Source organism: Epinephelus moara, chromosome 20 (genome assembly GCF_006386435.1).
Source record: "Epinephelus moara isolate mb chromosome 20, YSFRI_EMoa_1.0, whole genome shotgun sequence".
NCBI lineage: Eukaryota > Metazoa > Chordata > Actinopteri > Perciformes > Serranidae > Epinephelus > Epinephelus moara.
This window is the reverse complement of record NC_065525.1, coordinates 28734375-28761146: the sequence shown is the minus strand read 5'-3', so window position 1 is coordinate 28761146 and position 26772 is coordinate 28734375. Positions and strand designations below refer to the sequence as shown.

The 26772-nt window shown below is 40.6% G+C and overlaps 2 protein-coding genes across 2 annotated transcripts in view; one reads left to right on the top strand and one right to left on the bottom strand.

The window, feature by feature from the left end:
• Positions 1 to 1438: 1438 nt before the first annotated feature.
• atp8b4 (ATPase phospholipid transporting 8B4) lies at positions 1439 to 20931 on the top strand. Its single transcript, XM_050073328.1, has 28 exons — positions 1439 to 1566; positions 3716 to 3774; positions 6324 to 6382; positions 6472 to 6585; positions 6696 to 6794; positions 6886 to 6947; positions 8721 to 8793; positions 8985 to 9055; positions 9231 to 9310; positions 9457 to 9615; positions 9722 to 9810; positions 9894 to 10090; positions 10188 to 10396; positions 11545 to 11588; positions 11678 to 11843; positions 11940 to 12128; positions 12402 to 12517; positions 12857 to 13021; positions 13106 to 13217; positions 13302 to 13407; positions 15287 to 15428; positions 15825 to 16008; positions 16138 to 16361; positions 17695 to 17778; positions 18291 to 18536; positions 18613 to 18751; positions 18840 to 18970; positions 20207 to 20931. Exons 2-28 carry the CDS (start codon positions 3744 to 3746, stop codon positions 20522 to 20524), a joined length of 3609 nt encoding a protein of 1202 aa, XP_049929285.1. The 5' UTR covers positions 1439 to 1566; positions 3716 to 3743; the 3' UTR covers positions 20525 to 20931.
• Positions 20932 to 23253: 2322 nt separating this feature from the next.
• The window catches only part of galk2 (galactokinase 2), a 4370-nt gene continuing 851 nt past the window's right edge, over positions 23254 to 26772 (bottom strand). Inside the window, exons 3-10 of the mRNA XM_050074141.1 lie at positions 26147 to 26270; positions 25952 to 26045; positions 25715 to 25861; positions 25521 to 25619; positions 25150 to 25302; positions 24813 to 25023; positions 24482 to 24683; positions 23254 to 23704 (exon numbers count right to left, since the gene is read on the bottom strand). Coding sequence (XP_049930098.1) covers positions 23497 to 23704; positions 24482 to 24683; positions 24813 to 25023; positions 25150 to 25302; positions 25521 to 25619; positions 25715 to 25861; positions 25952 to 26045; positions 26147 to 26270 — 1238 coding nt within the window. The 3' untranslated portion in view covers positions 23254 to 23496. The remainder of the gene's footprint in view (positions 23705 to 24481; positions 24684 to 24812; positions 25024 to 25149; positions 25303 to 25520; positions 25620 to 25714; positions 25862 to 25951; positions 26046 to 26146; positions 26271 to 26772) is intronic.

Genomic DNA, 26772 nt, shown 5'->3' with positions numbered 1-26772 from the left:
ACATTCAATTTGAAAAATAATTTCTTATTTTCTATGGTATTTTTTGTCATGTACATTTAATAGACTGTAAAAATAACAGACATGGCAACCGTGATTTCATCCACGGGTTTGTGGACTCCTGTTTTGAAGCCTTGAGGTCAGTATTTTTAGCCGTCACCATCTTGGTTTTTTGGAGCCAGAAGTTACCAATTTGGGTGTGAGGGTGGAGCTGTGGAGAAGTGTGCAGACGGCCTGTCACTCAAAGAGACCCCGCCTTTAATTATGCATCACTTTAAGACTTAATAAAATCCAAATAGGTGAGTTATATATAAAAATCATGTACTGTGTAGTCGTCACAAACAGGGCAATTAGTTATAGAGACCAAAACTGTATTTTATACCAGGTTGTCAACATTGTCAATATTTCTGCTGTAAAGTTGGGCATCTTAACATGGCGGTCTATGGGGGTTGACTCACTCTTGGAGCCAGCCTCAAGTGGCCATTAGAGGAACTGCAGTTTTTGGCACTTCTCCATTGGCATAATTTTTCCAATTGGTACAGATATGTAAAGATGATTGCTGGGTAATATGTACTGTACGTTGCTCCTGTCCAATGTATAGTCGCTTTTGACAATGTAATGACATGACACAATATAAAGTAGCTATTTTAGCGGCAAAATCTAGCACTAGGGCCCGTAAAAATAGCATGCACTGGGGCCCATCGTGCCTTGCAAGAAATTTGACAAATTTTAGCAACAGTACAAGCTAAGACACTGTTTATTAGGAAGTACTCATTTGAAGACATTTGGACTTTATCATCGTCTCATTTGAGGACATTGGGACTGAATTAGCATTGACAATTTTTAGTTTTTTTTTATACTTATCAGGCCCTATTGATCCGAAATAGCTACGAGAAATTTAAAATGCAAACAAAACAAAAGTTCGGGTCTCAGGGGGATATAGTTCATCTCATCACAGATCACACTCTGCCTTTTTATTTTCTATTTATTTTATTTATATTTAATGAGTAAAGTTTTTCCTTTAAAATGTATGTCTATAGTTTTGTAATAATACATTGTTGTTAATTGTTTCTAAGTTTTCATTATCTTACATTGTAATCGTGCTTTGGCAACACATATAAAACGGCATGCTGATAAAGTCTATTGGATTGAACTGAACTGAGAGAGAGAGAGATATAGGGAGAGGTGCTCATTGCAGCGCGCGCACACACACTCGCGCACGCTCCCGCATCTCCCTGGTGGAGGCTCGAGCTCAGTTGGCTGATTCCTCACCAGTCTCACTCTTCTTTCCCTCTTTCAGAATATCGTGATCGCTTTTTGTTGGCTCCCTGCAGCCATTTTCACAGCCCACACCGTCTGCTGTCTCCTCCTTCTTCTTCTCTTTACTCCCCGCAGCTGATCTTTGTTTTCCATTCAGCCACACGGGTCCATCCATGTCTGGAGACTGTCTTTATTCCGGAGGAGGATAACAGCTTTACTGCGGATACATCTGCGGAATGTGGTGCTTGAGATAAATGACAGGATACATGGAGACAACAAAAGACTGCGGCTGTGACAAACTTGTGCGAGGTAAGAGACTGACATATATCCTTGTACATTAACTCAGGTGAAGGTTACACTCCAGCTCTGTGCTGCTCACCTGGGATCTTTTGTTAAGGAGACACACAGCTCACTGGGGATTCACCTGCTGCTGCTCACACCAGGAGTTTAATTAAAGTTTCTCCTACAAACAGAAAAGAAACAAGACACTTTGACACACACACACACACACACACACACACACACACACACACACACTGACTCAGTCCTCCACCTGCACCCCTGCACTGCAATACTGCAAAATGCTGACACTCCACACTCCAAAGTGGAGATGCTTCATGGTGGTTTCCTCCAGTGGTGGATCAAGTATTCAGATCTTTTATTTAAGTCAAAGTAGTCTAGCGATGTAAAATACTCCACCACATGCCAGTGCAATATTTTACCACTTTCTGTGCATCTTTAGAGTCAGTGTAGCTACTACACACCATGTGTGTATTTCAGTTGTCCTCTGCAGCTGTGAATCATGGACATACAGTGTGTCTCTAAGTGAAAGGTGTATTAAATGTATATAAATTTTATATTATTCATATTCATATTTTTACATTACATTATTTATATTATATTATTATTGTATTTATTTTTATTTAATCTAATTTGTATTTTTTGTAATATTTCTTTCCTTTTGTTTTTTGCATCTTGCATCTCACTCTGTAATGTGTGAATTTCCCCAGTGTTGGATTAATTAAGTTTTATTTATTTATCTATCTATTACAAAACATGTCACTTAAGTGAATGTATGTGAGTGTTATCAGCAAAATGAACATATAAATCAAAAGTTAAAGTACTCGTAAGAACCAAAATGGCTTATGTGAGTACTATACTATTATATGTATATTACATTATTGGGTCATTACTGATACAGGCATGTGTAAGTAGCTTTTTATTGTTAGAAGTTAACATGGAGCAAATTTTTATCAGTTTGTTTTTTTATAATTAAAGTTTGTATTGGTTTGAAAGGCTCAGTACACGGCACACATATATTACTTTCTGGGCATACGAGAATACAAGGAAAGAGAAGACAACAAACTAACAAACGGAAACATGTCCTCATACATCACTCTGCAGGGTCGCATAATCACAGAGTGAGTTCATAATTATGTTGGCTTATCTTCCATGTTGATATGAGTCCATAACCGTCCCGAGGAGATACTCCTTTTTCCTGATCGCCATTTATTCTACTGTGCATACATTCATAAGATGCTAGAACCCATTCTTTCAATGTTCGGGGGCCTTTGTTGTCGTCCAGTGTCTTAGAGTAACTCGACAGACAGTTATTAGACCCACGGTAATAACAACAAATACACACTTGTTTTATATTTTCAACAACTTCATTCTGTAGAGTCACATGTTATGACATTATGATATTATCTATGCAGTAACTTATGTTGTGTGAGCCTCCCCCTCGCTTCTTTTACATATTTACCACATCCTGACACAATTGCATCAGGATCTTATCAGTTTTATAGTTGGCTGAATTGACAATGCATTCCATTTTATCTTAGAGTGTGTTTTGTATGTAAAATCTAAACCTGTAAAGTGACTAAAACTGTCAAACAACTGTAGTGAAGTACAGCCTATAGTATTTCCCTCTGAACTGTGGTGATGTAGACGTGTAAAGTAGCATTAAATTATAACATTTAAGTGAAGTAAATTGTACTAAAGGACAGTAAATGCATTTACAAGTAAAAAAAAGTAGATATGTCCAAACGGTAGAAAAAATGAGTTGCATTTTGTTTTCTACTGTCCTTTGTCTTGTGATATGTGTGATGCTTTGTTCTGCAAGATAGACATATTGATTTTGTAAATAAGGAAGATGCACAAAGACTGAGATGGCTGTTCACATATGAAATGTAAATTAGCCAGTTACCTGGAGAAAGCCTGGGAGAGGAAAGAAAGAAACTCTTTGCCAAGATAATCTGTAGATATTTTGTAGTTTCTCATGCAAACAGTTCATTTGAGATATTGTTTTTAGTTTGTTTGTGTTCTGGAAGATGTTTGCAGAAGTAATAGTATCTTGTAATCCCATGCGGGAGGGGCCAAATGATCTGGCATGACACAAAAATAAAAGCTAATGGGTAATAATGCAGTGACACCTCTTCTTTTTTCACGTGAATTTTAGGGAAACCCTCGGGAGGTCCCTGGAGAAGATGGCATTCTGGAGGAGAAAAACTCACATTGGTAAGACGTCTTTTGTTTCTGGATCTTAAACGATGTAGAGGAGAACAACAGGGAACAAATGCTTTGACGTGAAGACAGGTTTGAGGTGTGTATATTGTTGATAAAGGCTAAATGTAAATTGCAGTTTCATCTTTTGTCTGTCAGAAGCTGGAGACACACCTTGTCTCTCAGGCAGCTTTACAGTAACTCCTCATCCTGTCCTGGTGCACCGCTTAAGAGATGAAATTAAACTGTATACAGAAGCCTCTCTCTTTCTTTGGGCATGTGTGTGTGTGTGTGGTGTGTGCATTTATTTATCATTTGCAGCATCCTGTCATCGGTATCTGTCTTACAGTGAGGTAGTGAGTAGAGTGAGGTGACCTTATGCTTCACAGGGACGGACTCAGACTCATGTTTTTAAATGGTATTCAAGTGTATGTAAATGTATATTTTATATTTCCATAAAATAACAAACAGTTGTCATCCCTTTGGAAAGGAACATTTCGTGTAGCTACAGAAACTGATGATCTAAAAGCTTCCTGTATCGATGTTATACTCCGGAGGAATATGGTCTGAATAACTTCCTGAGCCATTTATGAATCATTTCACTATACGCTGTTTGAACTTGCAGTCTTACTCAAGAAAATAAAATGCTTCTCCAGAAATCAGCCTGTTGGAAACACCAAGATAATACTTGTACTAGAGAAACAATATTGTGTTTACACATCTTCTAATTAAATGTTTAAGCAGACCAAAGCCTTTCTCAATAATTCATTGTCATAGTAACTGATAGCAGGGCGAGGGCAGTCTGTTGTGTGAGGAGGTCTATTCTGTTGCAGCTCTGTGCATGTGTTATGCATAATTCAACAATGATTTAACCTCGTTTGGAAACAACAGATCTAGCAGCAGGCTGCCTCGGGCATTTCTCTGCGTTAATAGTTTAGAGTGCTTTGATAAATGGCTTTGTCATGTTGCAGATGGCTTTTATTGTGTTGTTTGTGAGTGAATCTATTTCCTGTATAAAAAGCACGACTAAGAATGATAATGAACCCAATGAATCACCTTGACGTAAAAGCCATGAGATGAATGCCAAAGCGTGTAATTGCGGATGAAGTCTTCAGTTCTTGCGTAAAAACAGGCAGGCTGAGACAGAGTCCACATGTCCCAGACACTCTTACAGCTGTATTTTATCCAACCAATGAAGCAGACTCACACAACATATACTATAAGATATCATGAGGTGATTGATCTTATTATTTGAAAATGCCCTGCAAAGTTGGAGTGGATTTCTGAAACTTAGTCCATATGGTGTTTAAAGAGAAATAAGCAGTCGACGCCATGGCAGTGCACCAATGACAGGCTCACAAACCCGGATTCAGACATCCAGGGTTTCATACATCATACATCAAAAGGCCCTGACACACCAAGCCGATGGTCGGCCGTCGGTGAGCGTCACCCTAGTGTTTGTGGTGTGTGAGTCACGGTTGGCCCTCGTTAGCCCTTGTCGGCTTTTTTCTCAGCCAAATCAACGTCTAGTAGATTTAGATTTAGAAGTAGAAGTAGAAGAAGAAGTAAAAAGCTAACATTGGGCAATAAACAAACTACACCACAGTCGCATGACCTAACGTCACCACCATGACAAGACTGTAAAGCCGTGTTCAGCTCAGCTTACTATTATCATTCTGGGTTACAAATATCAAACCATATCAGTTACAAACAGCCAAAATCAGACTGATACCACTCACATGTCTGTCCACTAAATGTGAAGCTACAGCCAGTAGACATTAGCTTAGCTTAGCAGGAAAATGTAGCTGGAAACAGAGGGAAACAGGTAACCTCGCTCTTTCTGAAGGTAATAAACCCTGCCAGCTAGCCCATTTAATACTTATTTTATATTACCTGGCAATCAGTTTTAGTTCACTGTATATTTATGACTGAGAACAGGCAGGCAAAAAGTCCAAAACAACATGCATCTGGTCATAACAAAGCAGTCTGGAACACTTTGGCTGGGATGGCACAAAAGACAGTCTGGCTGGGAACAATGGCTAAAGTGCAGGAACATAATTGAGAGTGTGATGTGGACACACGGGAATACACTGAGCACTACTGTAGGACACAAGGCAGTGACAAGACGTACTACATGCAATACTTTGCAGTGATCACCTCAGTTTCTCAATACGATCGATTCCAGTGTCTGCCAGTTTCACTGTATATGATTGAACCCATTTAATAAGAGGTAGTGGAAGAAAAGAAGGAGCTTTATACCATCCTGCACATTAAAATTAGAATTCAACCTGCATTGTTTCTGTTGAGAGCCTCTGAGGGCTCTGGCTTTATCCCTGTACAGTATACTTTAATAACAAGGCTGCTTCCTTTAGCGAGACGATGCTCTCTGCTTCAGCGGATTAAAGAAAAGCCTTCGACAATATTGAAGTAGTACAAAGACAAGTACAAGATTCTCCCTATGAAAACTCTCACTGTTTCTTTAAACATAATGGTCTGAGGTATTATATTATTTTTATTGATCTGTACTTTGACTTGTCTCTTGACCGTGTGCTCTCTGAATGTAGAGAAGGAACGCCATGTGAAAGCCAACGCACGGGACTACAATGACAAATTCTCTTATGCAGTAAGTAGATCTAAATATCAGATTCCTATATGTGCAGGTGTAGGTTGTGGTTATTTCATCAGTGCTGTTTCTGAATGTGTCATTTTCAGGACAATCACATCAAAACCTCAAAGTACAACGTCCTCACCTTCCTACCCATCAACTTGTTTGAGCAGTTCCAGAGGGTCGCCAACGCTTACTTCTTAGTGCTGTTGATACTGCAGGTAGGAGAACTGAGCTGTCTTGTCGACATGTATTTGCTTTAATTAGTGTAGGTTTTGGGGGGAAACACTGTGTAAAATTGAGTGAGCTAAGCTGCTTTTCTTTTCTAAAGGTAATTCCAGAAATTTCCTCTCTGTCCTGGTTCACAACCATCGTGCCTTTGGTGTTGGTGCTGGTAATCACAGCTGTGAAGGACGCCACAGATGACTACGTTAGTGCAACTATTAACTTTTAACAGCTCTCCTAAATGCTCCACTTTTATCTCGCATGGTAAAATAATTGCTCTTTTCTTTAAACTTCAGTTCAGACATAAGAGCGACCAGCAAGTCAACAACCGGCAGTCTCAGGTTCTCATCAGAGGAAGGTACTTTATCCTTTTTCTCGTTGAGATGCTTTGTATAACTGCTGGAAAGCCAAATCACATGCATAAATGATTATGTGCTCAGTATGTACTGTTCAAGGTTGTTTAAGTGTTCAAAGGGACACCTCACCCACAGACACCTCCCCATTTGTATGTCAAATGACTCACCCTGTGTTACACTGAATTTCTGATGAACACCTTGTTTGTCTCGCATGTCTATCAAGCATCTGTTCACAAACTCTCACAAAACTCATTCAGTATAAAGTCTTATTTATCAAGTCGTATGCTCAGTACTTCCCCCACACATGCATTTTTGCAACAGCATCATGATTTAAAACAGTAGCATGTAAGAAAATAGTAATGTTTTAGCCAAAATGCATGTGTTTGGGAAGTACGGATCATATGACTGGACAAATGAGACTTGTATCATACCGCACAAGTTGTGTGAGAGTTTGTAAACTGTTGTTTTAATACAGCTCTGCTGTTGCGGCCCTCCCTTACTTCAATTGACCCTTCACTAAAGCCCCATTTCCACCAAACACTTTCAGTATGGTACCTTTGGAACCAAAAGTAACCCTTCAGACATGGTACCTAGACCCTAGCATTTACACAGCAAACAGTACCCTTAAATGGGGTTACTACCACTCACTACTCCATCCAGCACTCATTGTATTTCCTAATAGATGGAACTTCTGCACCTTGTTTATTGTCCACAGAATGCTGTTGTGTGCTGACATTTTCTGAACAACATAAAACAGGCTGCAGCGAGAGTCTCTCTCCATGGGATATTTAAAAGTAGCGGCTTTGTGCTCAGTCCATAGGGACTTGGGTTGGGAACCAGAGGGTTGCCTGTTCAAGTCCCCGTCCGGACCAAAATATGGAGCGTGAACTGGTGGCTGGAGAGGTAGCAGTTCCAGGGCTGCAACTAACGATTATTTTCATTATCGACTAATCTGTCGATTATTTCTTCGATTAATCGACTAATCATTTTTATGGAAAAATGTGTTAAAATGTTGAAAAATGTTGGTCTGTCTCTCCCAAACCCCAGAACTATGTCATCTAATGTCTTGTTTCATACTCTCTCCAAAGGGTTTTAGTTCACCGTCATGGGAAAGTGTGTAAAGCTGCCAATATTTGAACGTAAGAAGCTGCAGTAAGAGTATTTTGGGGTACTTTTATAGTACTTTTCTATGAAAAATGACTCAAACCGATTTGTAGACTACTAAAACAGTCACCGATTATTTTAATAGTCAATAAGTCATCGATTAGTCGACTAATCGTTGCAGCCCTAACCAGTTCACCTCCTGGGCATTGCCAAGGTGCCCTTGAGCAAGGCACCGAACCCCCCAACAGCTCAGGGCGCCTGTCCATGGCAGCCCCCTCACTGTGACATCTCTCCACTTTGTGCATGTATAGGTCCTGTTTGTGCATGTGTGTATTTCGAACCTGTGTCTTAATGACAACAGAGTGAAAAAAAAGATTTTTTTTTCAATTTTCCAAAAATTTGATAATATTTCTTCACGGAGTGCAGTTAGTTACAGTGTGGGCTGCATGCTTACTCTGACAGCTTGATGGACCATCACTAAGGGGCGGGGCTTAGCAAAGAGTCAATTCATCAAGGATTTTCTTTTTGATTCTGTCTTCACTGTGGAGGCATGTGAGAAACAGTTTTCTTCACAAATTCAATGTAACACTGAGTGAGTCGTTGATATACAAATGGTCATTTTGTGAGTGAAGTGTTCCTTTAATTATCAGTCTTTGTTTTTCATGTTCAAGTCTGCAGAATGAGAAATGGATGAACGTCCGAGTGGGAGATATCATCAAACTAGAGAACAATCAGTTTGTCGCTGTGAGTAAACTGTTTTGTATGTTATTAAAGGATGTTCATTACTGCGTCTCGTGCTCACATATAAGAGAGGTGGAGGTCAACAATTAAAGGTTTCTGCTGGGAGATTTGGAGACTGCTCGGGTTCAGTGGTGCAGAAATTGATTTCTTTTTGCCTTTTCTCACTGAGTGTTTCATATTGGTTTTACACACAGGCAGACCTCCTCCTCCTCTGTAGTAGTGAGCCCTATGGACTGTGCTATATTGAGACTGCAGAGCTCGACGGGTAAGTGCCGCACTGGTTACGTAAAGTAAAACTGGAGATTGCATTTGTTTGTTTGTGTAAAGGAGGAAACTGTGATCTTGTGATTCATGTAGTTGATTGTTCTCACAGAAAAGTAATTTCTACATTTCTACATCAACATAGACACAATTTGTTTTTTCCATTTCTCCCCAAACAGAGAGACAAATCTAAAAGTTCGTCAGTCGTTAACCGTCACCTCAGATTTGGGAGATATTACAAAGCTGATGGACTTTGATGGTGAGCTGACACTTTACACATATGCTTATTTTGACATTTGTGTGACTCTTCAAGCTTTCTGCATGTGGACGTGTTAACTCCTGTTATGAATCTTCTCCTGCAGTGATGACTGATGTCGGTAAGACTTCATTTGCTTTGTTCCTCAGGAGAAGTCATTTGTGAGCCACCAAACAACAAGCTGGATAAATTTACTGGAACTTTGTACTGGAGAAACAACAAATACCCTCTGGATAATGAGAAAATGCTGCTGCGAGGTTGTGTTCTCAGAAACACTGAGTGGTGTTTTGGGATGGTCATATTTGCTGGTATGATTTTTTTTAAACTATTTTGAGGCTTTTATTCTCCACATCCATTAGACATAAAGCCTGTTATTGTCGACGTTCTCTAATAGTTGTTTCTCCTCTGCGACAGGTTTGCAAACCAAACTGATGCAGAACTGTGGAAGGACTAAATTTAAGAGGACGAGTATCGATAAACTGATGAACACTCTGGTTTTGTGGGTAAGTTGTTTGTTGCTTTTATGTGATCCATTAATAAACCAAAACAGTTTTCTAAGAGCTTTAAATGATGATCTATATTTCAGATCTTTGCCTTCCTCATTTGTATGGGAGTTATTTTGGCCATTGGGAACACTGTTTGGGAGAGCTGGGTCGGCAGGAACTTCCAGGTGTTTTTGCCGTGGGATGAGTTTCAGAGAAGCGCCGTTTTCTCTGGCTTCCTTACCTTCTGGTCCTACATCATCATCCTCAACACTGTTGTGCCCATCTCACTGTATGTCAGGTGAGAACAAAGTTTATTTCCAAAATGCCATATAACATTTCACTCCGAAAGTCAAGTTATGTTGTTCAATAAACCATGTGATTAAACCTTTCTTCAGTGTGGAGGTTCTGCGGCTCGGTCACAGTTACTTCATTAACTGGGACCAGAGGATGTACTACAGTCAGACGGACACTGTGGCAGAAGCTCGCACCACCACCCTGAACGAGGAGCTCGGCCAGGTGGAGTTCATCTTCTCCGACAAGACGGGCACCCTCACTCAGAACATCATGGTCTTCAGCAAGTGCTCCATTAATGGAAAGACGTACGGTATGGAGCTTTTTTTTTTTTTTTTTTAACTCCTCAAAACGTTAATACTTATAAATCACTGTTTTAAAATCGGTCTTGGATCACTTTTAAATTAAGAAATAATGATAATGTTACCAAATACTTGAGTAACTGAGATGGACAGAGAAAACAATACCAACAGTTTTTAAGAGACTTGATTAAGTAGACACCTCCATAACACCACTTGAAGACCAAAAAATGTTTTGTATGTCCCAAAGAATAGTGAAGGACCCGACTGTACCTTAAAGCACTGCCAACCCAACCAAAAAACTTTCATGTGTGTTTTAGTAAGAGTTTTATGATAGTTAGATATTTCTCTGATCATTAAATGTTTTTTTTTCACGGTTTATTCCTCATATCATAAAATTCTGTCAGTACAGCTTTTCTGAAAAAACTTAAAGGGACAGTTGAGCCCCAAAATCAGAAATACATATTTTATCAGTCTAGATTGTTTTGGTGTGAGTTGCTGAGTGTTGCAGATATCGGCTGAAGGGATGTCTGCCTTCTCTCAAATATAATAGAACTAGATGCCACTTGGCTTGTGGTGCTCAAAGCGCCAAAATATACATTTGAAAAACTCAACAGCAATGTCTCTTTTCAGAGATCACGACCTGGTTTCTCAAGATAATCCACAGACCTTTTTGTGAACCATTTTTTGGTGACTGAACTACACCCGCCAACCGCGCAGAGGGAAACGTTCGTCTGTGCATAGACAAGAGAATCTTGCTCGTGGCAGCGTGAGATGTGAATGTTAATGGCATCCTCTTTGGCAGAGCTGTAATGTTAGCTAGCTTAGTCGAGCTAGATGAGCTTGCAGTAGATAGACACTTCCTCCAGCGCATTGATATCGTTGGCACACATCGCTAAGGCCAATATCTCTTACACTAACACTCGGCAGCTTACACCAAAACAATCTAGACTGATAAACAGCATTACAGATAAGACAAAAATATGTACTTTTGGTTTTGTCCCTTTAATTACTATAATTATGTTTGCAATTAATCAGCAGTTTCATTCTGAAAATTGGGTTAGCGTGGACGTAAAACTATACTGATCCCCAGCACAGAACTGATTACCTATTACAGTGGCATACGTCTGATATTCATTACTTCCCCTTTTTTCTCTCTTAGGTGACACTTATGATGAATTTGAGCACAAGGTGGAAATAACAGAAGTAAGTGAGGCAAAACAAGCACCAATTCTTAACTCAGTAACAATATTCATAACAACATAAAGATAATAACTGTGTTGTTGGTCCCTCAGAAAACAGCCTGTGTGGACTTTTCCTTCAACCCTCTGTGTGACAGAAGGTTTAAGTTCTATGATGGCAGCCTGGTCGAAGCCATTAAACTGGAGGATCCTGCAGCGCAGGAGTTCTTCAGACTGCTGGCTTTGTGTCACACTGTCATGCCTGAGGAGAAGAGCGAAGGTAAACTGTGCACACGGTCCTGCTGCAGCACCAGTAATAACAGAAATAGCTGAATATATCAAAGTGGTTCTGATTGATGTTTCTGTTAACATGAAGGAAATTTGGTGTACCAGGCCCAGTCACCTGACGAAGGAGCGCTGGTCACTGCGGCGCGAAACTTTGGGTTTGTCTTCCGGGCCCGAACCCCTGAGACCATCACACTGTGGGAGATGGGACGAGCCGTCACTTACCAGCTGCTGGCCATACTGGACTTCAACAACGTGCGCAAGAGAATGAGTGTCATTGGTTAGGTCTCCCTTTAGCTTGCAAGAAGTCAACATGACATTATGCGCACATGAATCATTTAGAAACCAACAGTTTCTCTATTGACCTCCTGCATTTTTAATAATAGCTGAGACAGTTAGTCTAAATCTTTATTTTCTAAGAACAGCATGAAGATGACAGTGTCTGTGTTCATGCTTCTGTTTGCATTTTGCCATATATTTGTTGTACGTATGTAAATAGGATTACAAAAGTAATGTTATGTTCTCTTGCTGTGTTGTTTCTTCTGTTTTATAGTGAGAAACCCACAAGGCCAAATTAAACTCTATTCCAAAGGAGCCGATACGATCATCTTTGACCGTCTGGATCCATCCAGTGAAGACCTCATGTACACTACCTCAGAACATCTCAGTGTAAGTGATGTTCAATTGGATAACATCAGACTACATTATTAAATATGTGCACTATGCATCTGTATTTATAGCTCTGAAAAATTGATAAACCAGACTAAGTATTAAAAACATCAGCGTTCGTGCGTACATAGTACTGATTTCTGTGATTTAATGTTTCAATAGTTTTATCATAATTTCACAAAGAGCTGGATTGAGATTGTGTCTGTGTCTCTATTGAAAAATATTATGTTTAAGCATTAAATATCACGTGCTTTGACACGGCAATGAATGATAATCCATCGCTCTTACTTTGCACGCCACAGCTGTTACATGTCTTTGTTTGTCGATCATTCTTTGCAGGAATTTGCCGGAGAAGGCCTCCGAACATTAGCTCTGGCCTACAAAGATCTGGACGAAGATTATTTTGATGTTTGGATGAAGAAGCTTCTGTTCGCCAGCACTGTAATTGAGAACCGTGAGGATCAGCTGGCTGTTCTCTATGAGGAGATCGAGCAGGGCTTGAAGGTAATATTGACATCCTTTTGTTTACACCATTGAGGCGATCGATCTCATTTAGGCTCTGCAGACTGACTGCTGTCCTCGTTGAAGCTTCTAGGAGCCACAGCAATCGAGGACAAACTTCAGGAAGGAGTCCCGGAAACGATCGCCTGTCTTAATCTGGCTGACATCAAGATCTGGGTCCTCACAGGAGACAAACTAGGTAGCATAATTCATTTAAATTAACTTAACCAGAAATTGATACTGTGAAAAGCTACTGAGATGTTATTTGTGTAAAACATTTCAGAGACAGCGATGAACATCGGCTACTCCTGCAACCTGCTACGAGACGACATGAATGAGGTGTTTGTTATCTCTGGAAACACACTGCTGGAGGTGCAGCAGCAGCTCAGGTGACACCCCCGCACCTCCACTCACACAACAGGCTGATAATCTCACAACAACTGCAAGTCCTGACGCAGGGGTTGCCAGCCTTTACTATCAGAAGAGCCACTACTGGCCACAAATAAAAATCTGCCCAGAACCACAAAACATTTTGAGCCTTTTAATGAGGGTAACACAACCTCTTGAATCTAAATCAGCCTATTAACATCACTAATGGATTTAAATGAGCATTCATTAATATGTTTTACCACAAAGCGGCTACTCTGCAGGGGGCTGTTTATGAATATTTGATACTGTAACTTTGCAGCATTGGTGGTGAAAGAAAACAAATCTATCCACGTACTATTCAGTTCTCTATTTTACTCTAAGACTTGTATTTGAAATCTATAGGTAGCCTAGCTAGACTCAAGACCAGCCATCGCTATTGAGGTTTGGCAAAATTTAGAGGAAAAGGCTCCAGGCTGTAGATGTATGACACACATTTTAGTTCATGAAATGTTAAAACATTTTTTTACTCAGTGCACAGGCCACACATTTTTACAGTTAGAGGATGTAAGAATCATTTTAGGACTACAACAGTGACAATTTGAAAAGTTTTTATTTAAGTATTTATATTATAAGTATTTATTTCTATTTTTTTTTTTGTAAAAGCCACAGGGAGCCACTGGAGAGGTGTTTAGGAGCCACATGCAGCTCTGCAGCCGCAGGTTGCCTACTCCTGTCTAGAGGAAATCTGCTATGACGCTCTTAGGGGCCATACAAATGCCACATTTTTTTGTGACCTCAAATTCATTGTTTTGAATTTAGACATGTGGCAGGGTGACACTGTCATGGTTTGCACACGTTCCTGAGCGCCAATTTTTCAGGGTGCGACAGCTGCACCCCAAGATAATCCCAGTTCAACTTTGGAATGCAGCACTGCACGAGGAACAACATCATGTGACGAGGAACAACCAGTCACAGACAGTAGATATCTTTCCGTAATATCAGTCTGTGGTAAATATGGAAAAGTTGATCATTTTGGTTCAGAGCTGCCAGAACTTTACATCTGTCCCACAGACGATAGGCCTACACACTTAGAAACAGTGCCAGGAAGAAGATCAGCTTTGCACTATGGGACAGTGCTTGTTAAGGTTGCTGAGCAACCTCAGATGCAACCTGCCGCCATACTCTTGAAAGCTGGCACAATAGAAAGCACAAAAGTAGCGTCCAGCGCCTGACCTTGTGTTTTCAAGTTGGTTAAAGACGCGGCATGTGTAAGGGCCCTTAGGGTTCCCACAGTCATGGAAAACCTGGAAAGTAATTTCACAGTTACATATTCCAGCCTTGAAAAAGTCATGGAAAGGTTTGGAAAAATTGTGGAATTTGATTGTGTGTAATGAAATTGTTAGTGTTGTCATCCATGGATAACCTTCCACGTAACTTAACATAATGGCCAAAGTATTTTCTGAAGCTGTTGACGGAACACAGCTCTAATATGCATCAATCACTTAGTTTCTCAAGTTTTTCCCTTGTCTGCCTTGTGTTTATGATAAGAGGCCCAGACTTTGGATACCTTTGGAGGCAATCTCCGTTTATTCCTGACAACTGACAGCTGGAGGTAAAAACAAAATCCTCCGTCAATTATGACGATAAAACTCTAGCCCCTCTCCCACGGAGTACAACAGCAGAAGGGGAGAGGCAAGGCTGGAGACACCCATCTATAGGTGGGGTAACTCCAAAGGTGAATGTAGGGGTACAGAAACTGAGTATAACATTTTGAAAATTCAGTGCCTGTAGGTCACATCTTATCCACTTGATAACGATAATGCTGTCATTCATTACAAGCTCAATAAAGCTTTTACAGACATATGAAAATGTGTGTTTACTTCTCTCCTCTCTCCCCAGGAGTGCTAAAGAGCACATTCTGGGCCTGAGTCGTGTCAGCAGTGCAGGAGACGTTACAAAGGCAGATATGTTTGCAGACGACTCTGTGTTTGAAGAAACCATTATAGCAGAGTACGCTTTAGTCATCAATGGACACAGTTTGGTGAGTTACTCCAATGTGTATCTTTGAGGCATGTTCCTTTGCTGGAGTGATGATTTAATCCTCTGCTTGTTTTTATTTTGGTACTGGTGCCTGAGGTTTGTTAAGCAGTGGTTGTGTTGCTCTCTGCTGAGTCTGGCTTCTCTGTACCTGCTGCTGACTGTGCCGAGTCTGTAATGAGCTGCTGTGTCGCCGAGGGCCCTCGGCTCTATTACAGGTCTTCATTAACATCCATTTCCTGCTCCCTCACTGCGCCTTGAGCAGCGTGCATGATGCAGCAACAGCTCAGTGGAAATGTTACTTTGAGCTGTTGCTCGGTGTTGCCTCTGCAGGGGGCTGACGTTACAGGATGGGTAATGGTAAGGTTTAACAGGTGTGGTGTTTGTGCTCCCCCTGCAGGCTCACGCTCTGGAGCCACAGCTGGAGCACATCTTGCTGGATTTGGCCTGCCTGTGTAAAACAGTCATCTGCTGCCGGGTCACTCCGATGCAGAAAGCCCAGGTGGTGGAGCTGGTGAAGAGGCACAAGAGGGCCGTCACCCTGGCCATTGGAGATGGAGCCAATGATGTCAGCATGATCAAGAGTAAGTCTCAGAAATGAACTTACTCATAGACCCAAAGCTAAATAAACATAAGCTGTATTGTTGTGACGTATTGTTACACCCCTGTTTCAGTTTCAAAGGGCAGTGATCCACACTGTGTGTCTTCCTCAGCTGCTCACATCGGTGTTGGCATCAGCGGTCAGGAGGGGATGCAGGCGGTTCTGGCAGCAGATTACTCCTTCGCTCAGTTTCGGTACCTACGGCGGCTCCTGCTGGTGCACGGACGCTGGTCCTACTTCCGCATGTGTAACTTCCTGTGCTATTTCTTCTACAAGAACTTTGGCTTCACGCTGGTTCACTTCTGGTACGGTTTCTTCTGTGGCTTCTCAGCTCAGGTAAGAAAACTGTGTATCATAATACATGTTGAGGTAATTAAGTACATGAACAATCCTGCGCCACAGAAAAACTGTCTACACACTGACAAATAGCTGATGAGGTCATGCAGTAACCTTTCCTCTCTTACATCCCTGCTCCTAATTGGTCATAGCGGTTAGTCTGTTAGCCTTTTGATGTCTCTTATTCTGATTACATGTTCTGCTGATGATGGTCCTTTGATGGATCATTCACTTTTTGTCACATTTTCAAATTGTGTCATCTTTTTGCACATAAAATAAATTAATGATTGATTAATTATGCATCATAAGGGCCTTGTCTACTTTTTTGTCAACGTGCAGATAATTTTACTCTGAAATGGTAATGTTGAGTTTAGCTACATGCACCTGCCATTATCTTTAGTCTGCCTCTGTGATAGCCGTGGCTGGAGGCATTATGTTTTTGGGTTGTCCATCCATACTTTTCCTATATCACGTTTGTGATATCTCAGGAACACCTTGAGGGAATTTCCTTAAATCTGGCACGAACGTCCACTTGGACTCAGGATGAACTGATGAGAATTTGGTTGAAGGTCACTGTAACATCACAAAATATGTATTTGGCCATACTTCAAGAATTTATATATCATTTATGACAAAATGTCATACAAATGTTCGATAGGATAAAATGATGAAGTCATGACATTTTATATTCAAAAGGTCAAAGGTCAGCTTCACTGTAAGATCATAATGTTTAACAAAATTGCTTTCTGGCTGATATTAAACGCCATAAGTCATGAACAAAAGGGGAGACATTTGTTGGTTACTAATCTTGAGTGATTGTATAGATCTGACCACTTTATAAACGTGCATCTTAGACACTTTTGTTTTGTTCTGTATATCGGTTTGTCTGTTTGTATTAACATGTACAATCTATTTAAAACCGTACTTTTGTGTAGTTTTTACCAGTTTGATGTATATGTATATATGTCAACCTTGGGGGGGGGGGGGTTCAGAGTGGGAGACATCAACTGTAACTTTGCACCTTTTCCTCTGAATGGAAAAATCAAAATAAAGTCTGTATGAATAATAACAATAATAACGCCATAACTCAGAAGATTAAGAGGGATTAGAAGGGGAGATTTGGTTGTTTACCGAATTGGTGACACTAATTGTGAGTGATTTTATAGATCTTCTTTGCTGCCGGGTTGAAGGTGTTTGTGAAGCATCCATGTTTTAGAATTTGTAGCATCTTTGCAGCAACATCCATATTTGAAGCATTGTCTACTGTCATGGCTAAATATGAGTCAACATACAACCATGACGCAGTAATTCTATGACTGTCCTCTCTCCACAGACTGTGTACGACCAGTGGTTCATCACCCTCTTCAATATAGTCTATACGTCCTTACCAGTCCTGGCCATGGGGCTTTTTGATCAGGTAATACTGTTAAATATGCAAAGATAATAAATCTTGTTATTTATTTTACATATCGTATTTTTGTTGGTAATTGTCTGTTTTCTTTTTTTTAATTTAGTGTGCGATGGACATTTCTCTGTGGGGTTTTATTATTGTTATTATTATAATTAAGCACTGACTTATATAGTAGTAGAAATTACCTTCTTTCTTTTAACTTCATTTCTAAATTTGGACTAAAGTCCATTTATTTTTCCAGCTGAGAAAAGATACTGTCAAGTCAAACAGGTGAATATTTTATCACAGTAGACCTACTTTACTGCGTCATGATGATTCCTAGTTATCTAACCCTGTATGTGTGACTGCTAGAACCCATAACCTGATTAACTCATTACACACAAACAATGCTGTATGCTGTTGTTCATCTGTCATTTTGAATTTACCATCTGCAACAATCAGGCCTTCAGTGCTTCACCCTGTCCCTGTCATTATATATAATATTATAACATAACACTCTTGATATCTGTTTCCTACAGGACGTCAATGACCAGAACAGCCTTCGCTACCCGAGCCTCTACAAACCGGGCCAGCAGAACCTTCTCTTCAACAAACGCCAGTTTTTTCTCTGCACACTGCAGGGGATGGGCACGTCATTCCTCCTCTTCTTTATCCCCTACGGAGCCTTCTCTGTCATGGTGAAAGAGGATGGCTCGCACTTTTCCGACCAGCAAGCGTTTGCTGTTACCATAGCAACATCCCTGGTCATTGTCGTGAGTGTTCAGGTAAGAGTGTAAACAGACAGAAATAGCCCCGTGTATTAGATAAATAAACGTTTATGATGAATGTATCTATTCCTAGATTGGACTGGACACACACTACTGGACAGCCGTCAATCACCTCTTCATATGGGGCAGCCTCATTGTTTACTTCGCCATATTGTTTGCAGTGCAAAGTGACGGCATATTTGGCATCTTTCCAAGTAATTTCCCATTCATAGGTAAGTTTGGCTCAGTTTTACATATATATGAAGAAAAAAATACAGATTATTGGAAGTTGATTATAATTAAATGTGTGTGTGTCCTCAGGCACGGCACGTAACTGTCTATCAGAGAAGAGTGTGTGGTTGGTCATTCTGCTCACCACTGTGGTGTGTGTCATGCCCGGTTTAGCAGTCAGCTTCCTGAGAGTACACCTCTTCCCAACTCTGACAGATAAGGTACAAAATCTTTGATGCATCTACAGCGATAAAGACTTTATTAAGTTTCTCCCATGGCTGAATTTAAGTACATTTACACAAGCACATTTTTTAGGGAATTGTACTTGGGTATTTCCATTTTATGTTACTTTAGTTCAGGAGGAAATATTCTACTCTTTACTCCGCTACATTTTCCTGAAAGCTAAAGTACCTTCAGGTTACAATTCTCCAAAAAAGATGATCATCTTGATAAAAAAAACCCCACATTGTTAAAGATTAAACCAGCGGTTCCCAACCTTTTTGACTTGTGACCCTTGAAAAGAAATGGTGTCGAGTTGGGTCTCCTTGTCACGTTTCAGATATCTGTGAGTTGTTAGCAGTTTCCCCAAAGAGACATTTCCCCTCAAAACTTCATTAAATGACTTTTTGAGACCTACAGAGGTCAAATCCTTCAATATTCTAGAAAGGAAGCAAAGAAAAGTAAAAAGTGAATATAATCAGTACAGATCAGTGTAGCAGAACTTTATTTTTCCTTCTTCCCTGCCCCATTATTCATCTCACAACCCCTCAGATTTATCCTATGTGTGGAAGTGCCTGACCTCGAGGTCAAAACTAGCTCCACCTTGACCTTGACAGCTACTTACATATTGATGCGTTAGTATTAACAATCTAAAAATGTCATATTATATGTCAGTCACGGAGGCTACTTCATGCAGAATGTATACTTTTTTAATACTTAAAGTACATTTTGCTTTAAATAATCCTGTAAGCAAAGTAGTTACTTTTATTCAGTAGTCAGATATTTTACTTATGTAAAAGTAGCACTACCACAATGTACAAGTACTGTATTTTGCTACTAGTAAAGTCCTGCATTCAAAATCTAACTTAAGTAAAAGAAAAACTGAAATATTAGCATCAAAGTATACTGAAAGTATCAAAGTAAAAGTATAGTAAAAAGTAAAAGGCCCATCTCATAATCATTTAATATATTATTGGATTCAAATTATTGATGCATGTGTTCCATCACTTAAATGTTGCAGGTGGTAAAGGTGGCGCTAATTATAATGACCTTATATTCTGCTGGGTAGTGTAATCTGTACTAATACAACAAATGTACCACTTAAGTTAAGTACTAATATCTCAAAATGATGCTTAAGTACAGTACTTTAATAAATGTACTTCAATACATTACACCACTGCTTATACTTAAGTGAAAAAAATCTAAGTACTTCTCCCACCACTGCTGTATTTTAACAGGTTCGTCATCTCCAACAGTCCAGAAAGAAACAAGGACCTCAGGAGCAGAACTTGAGGCGAGTACGCAGAACGAGCTCCCGCCGCTCTGCGTATGCCTTCTCCCACCAACAGGGCTACGGAGAGCTGATTACTTCAGGCAAAAACATGAGGATGAGCACAGTGTCGTCTGCTTGCTCCCCTGGAAGAACCCCGCACAGCTCCTCATGGATAGAAAACATGTTGAAGAGAAAGAACGAAGTCTCCTGCGTCCCTGATGAAAGTACAGGAGCACCAGAAAGCAGCAGCAGAGCAAAACAGACTCAGCAGCACACAGACTGAACCAGACCTGACAGACAGATAGTGTATTATACTACAGGATACCGTGAGCATGGATCCCACAGACTGAGCAGAAGGTATGAGTGTCCTTCAAAGTCCTCAAATCCAACTACACAGGTGTACCTCATATTTTTTATGAGCTTGGGTCATACTCTGTCCAATGTTAAAGGCCAATCCAAACATGCTTATCTAAAACAAAAGCCAGCTGACTGAAAACACATGAAGTCCACACAGACATTTGTTTAATGTGCAACAGCTGGGAAATCTCAGGACGACATTATGCATGAGTTGCCAAAATTAAAGAAATATTTGTCCTCCTGCATCAACCGATCCAAGCTGATCTTTAAGTGGTTGGTGCATTTACTCAATATTATTTTAATGGCATGTCAGTTTCTGATAAATAGTGAAAGTCTGGGATACCTAAAGGGATAGTTCAGTCTTTTTGAAGTGGGGTTGTATGAGGTACTTATCCATAGACAGTATATTACATACAGTAGATGTCAGTCAGCAAACCCCCAGTTTGGAGAAGCAGGTGGGAGTCCGACATGGAAGCTAAGCAGTGTACTGCTGTGGATGGGTCGGCAACAAAATGTATTTTAGCCACATGAAATAAAGTCCCACCTAAAAAAAAAAAAAATCAATATCAGTTTAAGTATGCTATATTTAGAGTATTTTCACTGCTTTACCTTTCTGTCAGACACTGATTTCCAACTGTAAAATGAAGTCATTATATCGCTCTCTTCAAAGCCAGACTCCATTGAGAAAAACAGTGATTTAATATTGCTGAACAAAGCAGCTGCTGGTTTATCACTGCATTGAACAGTTAGTGTGTTTGTGTTATTGTGTGACTTTGGAGTTTAAAAAGGTTAGTTCAGATTCACCAAAGTAACACAATATCATAAACTAACTGGCTGATCGAGGCAGCAGTAGACCAGCAGCTCTAGTGCTCAGTGCATTAAAAATACTGTTTTTGTCAATGGAGTCTGGTTGCTTTGACGAGAGCATGGATGAGGAACTTTACTAAGAAACTAACGAATTCCCCGTCACAACGGGCTGTCTGACGGAAAGGTGAAGCGCTGAAAATACTCTCAATATAGCGTACACCATAACTGATATTTATTTATTTAGATGGGACTTTTTTAAGTGACTAAAACATGTTTTAATGCTAACCCCCTCCACAGCAGTACATTGCTTCTCCAAACTGGGGGTGTGCCAACTGACATCTACTGTAGGTTATAGACTACGCATAAGTACCCCATACAACCTCACTTCCAAAAATATTGAACTACCCATTTTATATGAAGCTTTAGCTGTCACAAAAATAATAACATATAAATGACGGGCATAAATAAAGGTAACCTCGAGTACTAGTACAACAAACTTAAATAGACCTCCGTCTGTAAAGCCTATGCACTAAAACTCTCCTCTTACCCTACATCTTAAGTGCTTAAACACAAGTGTTTCTGTAAATACTGATGTAAAGCTGCTAAATATGATGATAAGCACAACTTAGTTAGTGATTTAAAGTGGAAGCTGACAACTTTTTAAATATCAAGAGATAGCTACTGATGGCAACCGGGAAAAACAAATTGTCTTCCTGTTGTGTTTCCGCAGTGGTTGACATACTGTACTTCCTTTGTGGCATAAATTTAGCCTTCTTTTTTCTGGGAGATCGTACCCGGTGGCAGACAGAATAGGGAACCCACCCTTACAGGGAACCAATCTAAACACAGATGGTCTCATTATTCTATAGCCATTGCATAGTGTAATTAACATTCACAAAAAGTGCAAAAAACATGTCTATTTCCACGTTAAATACATTTTACTGACTCCTTATTTTGCCAATAAACAGTATCTCTCTGTTCGCCCTGTGCTGTGCCTTGTATGGTTCCTGTTAAAGATCAAGCTTTCTTATTTGATATTCAACAGCTCCTCTGGCTTGAGTTTATTCAAACAAATGTGTGAGCTGGAATGCATGGCTTGAATCTGATATCCTTAAAAAAATCCAGTTCAAAATACTGATTTATCACTCAGTTAAAGCAATGCACAGTTGCTGTGCAACATTTGAATGATCATTATCAAACTCCAAACGTGACGGCTGATTTAATTTGGTTTTTCCCAACATAAAGAGATTAGCTTTAAAAAGCTCAGGTATTCAAACCAACAACAGTTACATCCTCTCTTCTATCTATTAAGTTTTTAGTCCATATTTAACCATAACAAGTAAAAGGGGAAAATTGTCTGGGTGAGGTACGATGTGATAAAAGTCCCTGAACAGATTTTATGCTGCAGGTACATTCAGTACAGTACAGTACAGTGTGCCTTAGACCACCAAGCCTCCACCACCACCACTGCTCTCTAATGATGTGAAAATTGCTCCTGTGCAGGAGCTGCAGCCCAGCGTGTGGTCTTATAATCAGGACTTTTCTACCCTGATTTCTACGCGGCTCTCACATCTTGAACACAGCACAACCCCGACACACTGTAACAGCCAGATTAAACATGTCGAAGTGATGCTGTTCCCATAATCACTACTTCTGAAGCACATGTAAAACCTGAAAATATTCAGCTTATTTATTTCTCCTGTCTTTGCCCTTATGAGCTACATTATGTTCATGTGTAAAATGTAAAAAGAAAATGGATGGATGGATTTTATACAGCAGCACAAATTAAACGTGATTGTTATTTTATTTGTCGTCATCTCTTTTCTGAGGTGGACAGTTAGACGGTGATTGTACAGTACAAAATCAATTTATTACAAAAGCCTTCATGATTTAAGACACAAAAAAACATATTCCCTTTTTCATCACTTACATTCCAGAATACTCTGTAAAGAGGTAAAATGTAAAAACAAAGAGAGATTTGCATTTGACTTCAGAATCAAGAGTCTGTGTAAACATGCGTCATTTGTTTCCCCAGAGCTGCAGTGTATTTGAATGAATAATTGCTGTATAAACAGACATGGATGATGCATTTCACTCCTTGAGGAAAATTGCAGCTCCCCCGCCCGGCTTTGACACAAACAAACTCTGTTTTTCCATCGCTGCTCTGCGTGGATCAGGGCGGTAGTAGGCCTCGCTCACTGCCTGTAAGAAAGACGCCACCTTCTCTTCGGGAACCATGGAGACGGCACAGCCACCCCAACCTGCTCCTGTCAGCCGGGAGCCCACTGCCCCCGACTTCCTGTCACCAAGAGAAACAAGAAAGAGGCGTTAAGTCAGGAACTCAGTAAAGATGATATTTCTGAATCCAGTGTACACAGGGATACTGTACATGTATTACCAACCAGCCAGCACTAAATATACACATAAAGTCTATATCCAAGTTGCTTTTCAATGTGAGGCTGTAGTTTTGCACAGTTGTGCTTTGAGCTAAATGCTAACATTGATGCAAACATGCTGCTATTAAGCAGGTATAATATTTACAATGTTCACCATTTTAGTTTAGCATGTTAGCATCCATATGCTTATTAGCACTAAACACAAACTGAGGCTGATGGGAATGTCACTGTCTGCTGTTCAGGCCCATAGGAACGCAGCTCAGCCTTGCTTCCAATTATTCCCAGTGGCCACGTGCAGCTAAAAAAAAATCCCCTGCGGCCCAAAAAGCATTTTCCCCATAGACCACTGCTGTAAAACAGACGTCTGTAAAACTTGACAGAACACCTAAAACTGCAAACAAGAACAGTTATGACTCTTTCATAATGAATTTTTGATCCATGTAGCATTTACATATTTGTAAAAATTATTTTAAAATCCATGTGTCGTCACATTGTAAAGTCTACGAGCCAAACAGGAACTTGCGAACTTGCCGTTAGGGCCAACAGGAGGAGCATTTGTTGGTTGTCTAAAACTGCACTGGTTCATATTTCATTTTACCCCATCAATTATCGGATTTAGGACTCAGGACATGATGATTATGTCCTCCTGAGTCTGTAACAGGAGTAAGCTGTATACTCACAGACAGATGTCCACCAGTTGATCCAGTTCAGGGCAGCTGCACTCATACAGGTCTCTGCAGCTTTCATGGCTCTGGTTCATCAGGTCTCCCAGTAGCTGTATGGAGTCGGACGGCGCAGAGTCACACACACTCTTAAACCGCAGCACCCGTGCGGCTTCACCGTACACGTGCTTGGCTCGCTGGTAGAGCTTAAATTGTGTCACTGAGAGAGGCGGAGAGGCAGATATTTGTCAGGTAGTGTCAAACTTCCTGCTTGGTTGTGATATTATTCTATTCTTCTATTATTCTGAGATATAAAAGCACAGAGATGTTTCTGTGTACTGTTTCCCACCGTGCTGAGTGTTGGCGCTCAGCAGCTCTGTGGAAAACTGCTCGGAGGTGATGCCCAGCGCCTTGCAGATCTCCTCTCGGCTGTACGGCTCAGGATGCAACACCTCATCCACCAGAGCCAGCATCTCCTCCAGGGAGGCCTTCAGCTCCGTCTGAACCTGCACCAGCTTCAACAAGCTGCTCGAGTCCAGACCTCGCGCCTGGGCCAGCATCTGAGAACACACACCAACCCAGACGTGAGATTATTTACCCGTCTCTCCACCTTAACTGTATTAATATTAACACCCATATTACCCCCCAAGAATCAGGTTGAAAACCTCCAGACAGGATCACTGTACCTTTGTGGCGATTCGACACTCCACCACACGGATGTTAAAGTGAGAAGAAGCAGCTTTGTTCATCTCCACGCAGCAGTTGGAGATCACAAACACAGCCCCATCTGGGAGCTTGACATCAGTGGCTCGCAGAGGCTGGAAGTCGATCAGCTTTGCCTGACACACAATTAAAAAAAAGAAGTATTAAAACAAGTGGTGACTGTTGATTTCAAGTCACTCCTTGTATGGTAGGTACTTCACACCTATCAAACATACATTTGTCCTGGCATTCTTCCAGATGTATCTTTAGTGTGTCAATAGTTTGGATGAACAAATGATCCTCATTAACCTGTACAACCTGTTTGAGAAAATATAATGTAAGAAAAGGGACGTACAGTTCCTCTCTCTGCCAGGAATGAGATAGACTGGTCCATGCCGCCTCCCTCTGTGCCAATGTAGCGCTCACTTTTGGCACATATCTCAGCCAGTGTCACCTGAAGGGTTACAGAGAACAATGAGAACAGGACTGAACAGAGCATCTGAAATGACAAAGACTGTCCTGGAAATTCTTGTATTGTAAAGCATTTACCTTTGTGAGTGACTTCTGATTTGCCTCCATTGTTACAAGCCCTGCACAACAAACTAAGGCACTAGAGCTGGAGAGGCCGGAGCTCGGAGGAATGGTCCCATCTACGACACAGGACATCCCGGCTAAAGGAGTGATCCCAAACTTCTCCTGTAACAAAACAGCAGGAAGGTTGATCCCTTTAATTTACTACAGAATTTTATACTAAACTGTAATGAATAAAGAGTATCTTGATCGTACCTGAATACCTTTTACTCCACAGAGAAAGTAATAATGCCACTTTGGGTTCTCTCTGTCTATGGCGATGTCCTCTGAACACGACACGGTGAAATCCCTGCAAACACATGATGATATGAACGTGTGTTTTAAGCTCCTGAGTTAACTACACAAGCACAATGTTAATATTCAACAATAATAAAAGGGTCCAAGTCTTACTTGTACTGATGATTTGTGTTGGCCAGAGTGATTTTCCCTGAAGAGTTCACTGAGACAGCTGCCAGGATGTTTGGCTCAATGGCCATCGGAAGGACAGAGTAGCCACAGTAGTCGATGTGCTCTCCTGTTATATATGACAGATTAGAAGAAAACGATCATTATTAGCAGAGGCCATTCATCTCTTAAGAATATTTTGGAGCACCAGCCATTTTATTAGTTACACCTATTCAACTGCTCGTTAACCCAAATAGCTAATCAGCTAATCAAGTGGCAGCAACTCAGAGTACTGAGGCATGTAGACATGGTCAAGACGACCTGCTGAAGTTCAAACCGAGCATCAGAATGAAGAAGAAAGGTGATTTAAGTGACTTTGAACATGGCATGGTTGTTGGTGCCAGACAGGCTGGTCTGAGTATTTCAGAAACTGCTGATCTGCTGGGATTTTCACACAACCATCTCTAGGGTTTACAGAGGATGGTCTGAAAAAAGAAAATGCCTTGCTGATGCCAGAGGTCAGAGGAGAATGGCCAGACTAATTCAAGATGACAGAAAGGCAACAGTAACTCAAATAACCACTGGTTACAACCGAGGTCTGCAGAAGACCATCTCTGAACCAACAACACGTC

Excerpts from the sequence above, each read along its gene's own strand:
- atp8b4 (XM_050073328.1), top strand. The coding sequence starts at position 3,744 with ATGGCATTCTGGAGGAGAAAAACTCACATTG. Across the intron at positions 6,948-8,720 it reads CAGGTTCTCATCAGAGGAAG|TCTGCAGAATGAGAAATGGA; the intron begins GTACTTTATCCT and ends TTCATGTTCAAG. Across the intron at positions 18,971-20,206 it reads TCCCAACTCTGACAGATAAG|GTTCGTCATCTCCAACAGTC; the intron begins GTACAAAATCTT and ends GTATTTTAACAG.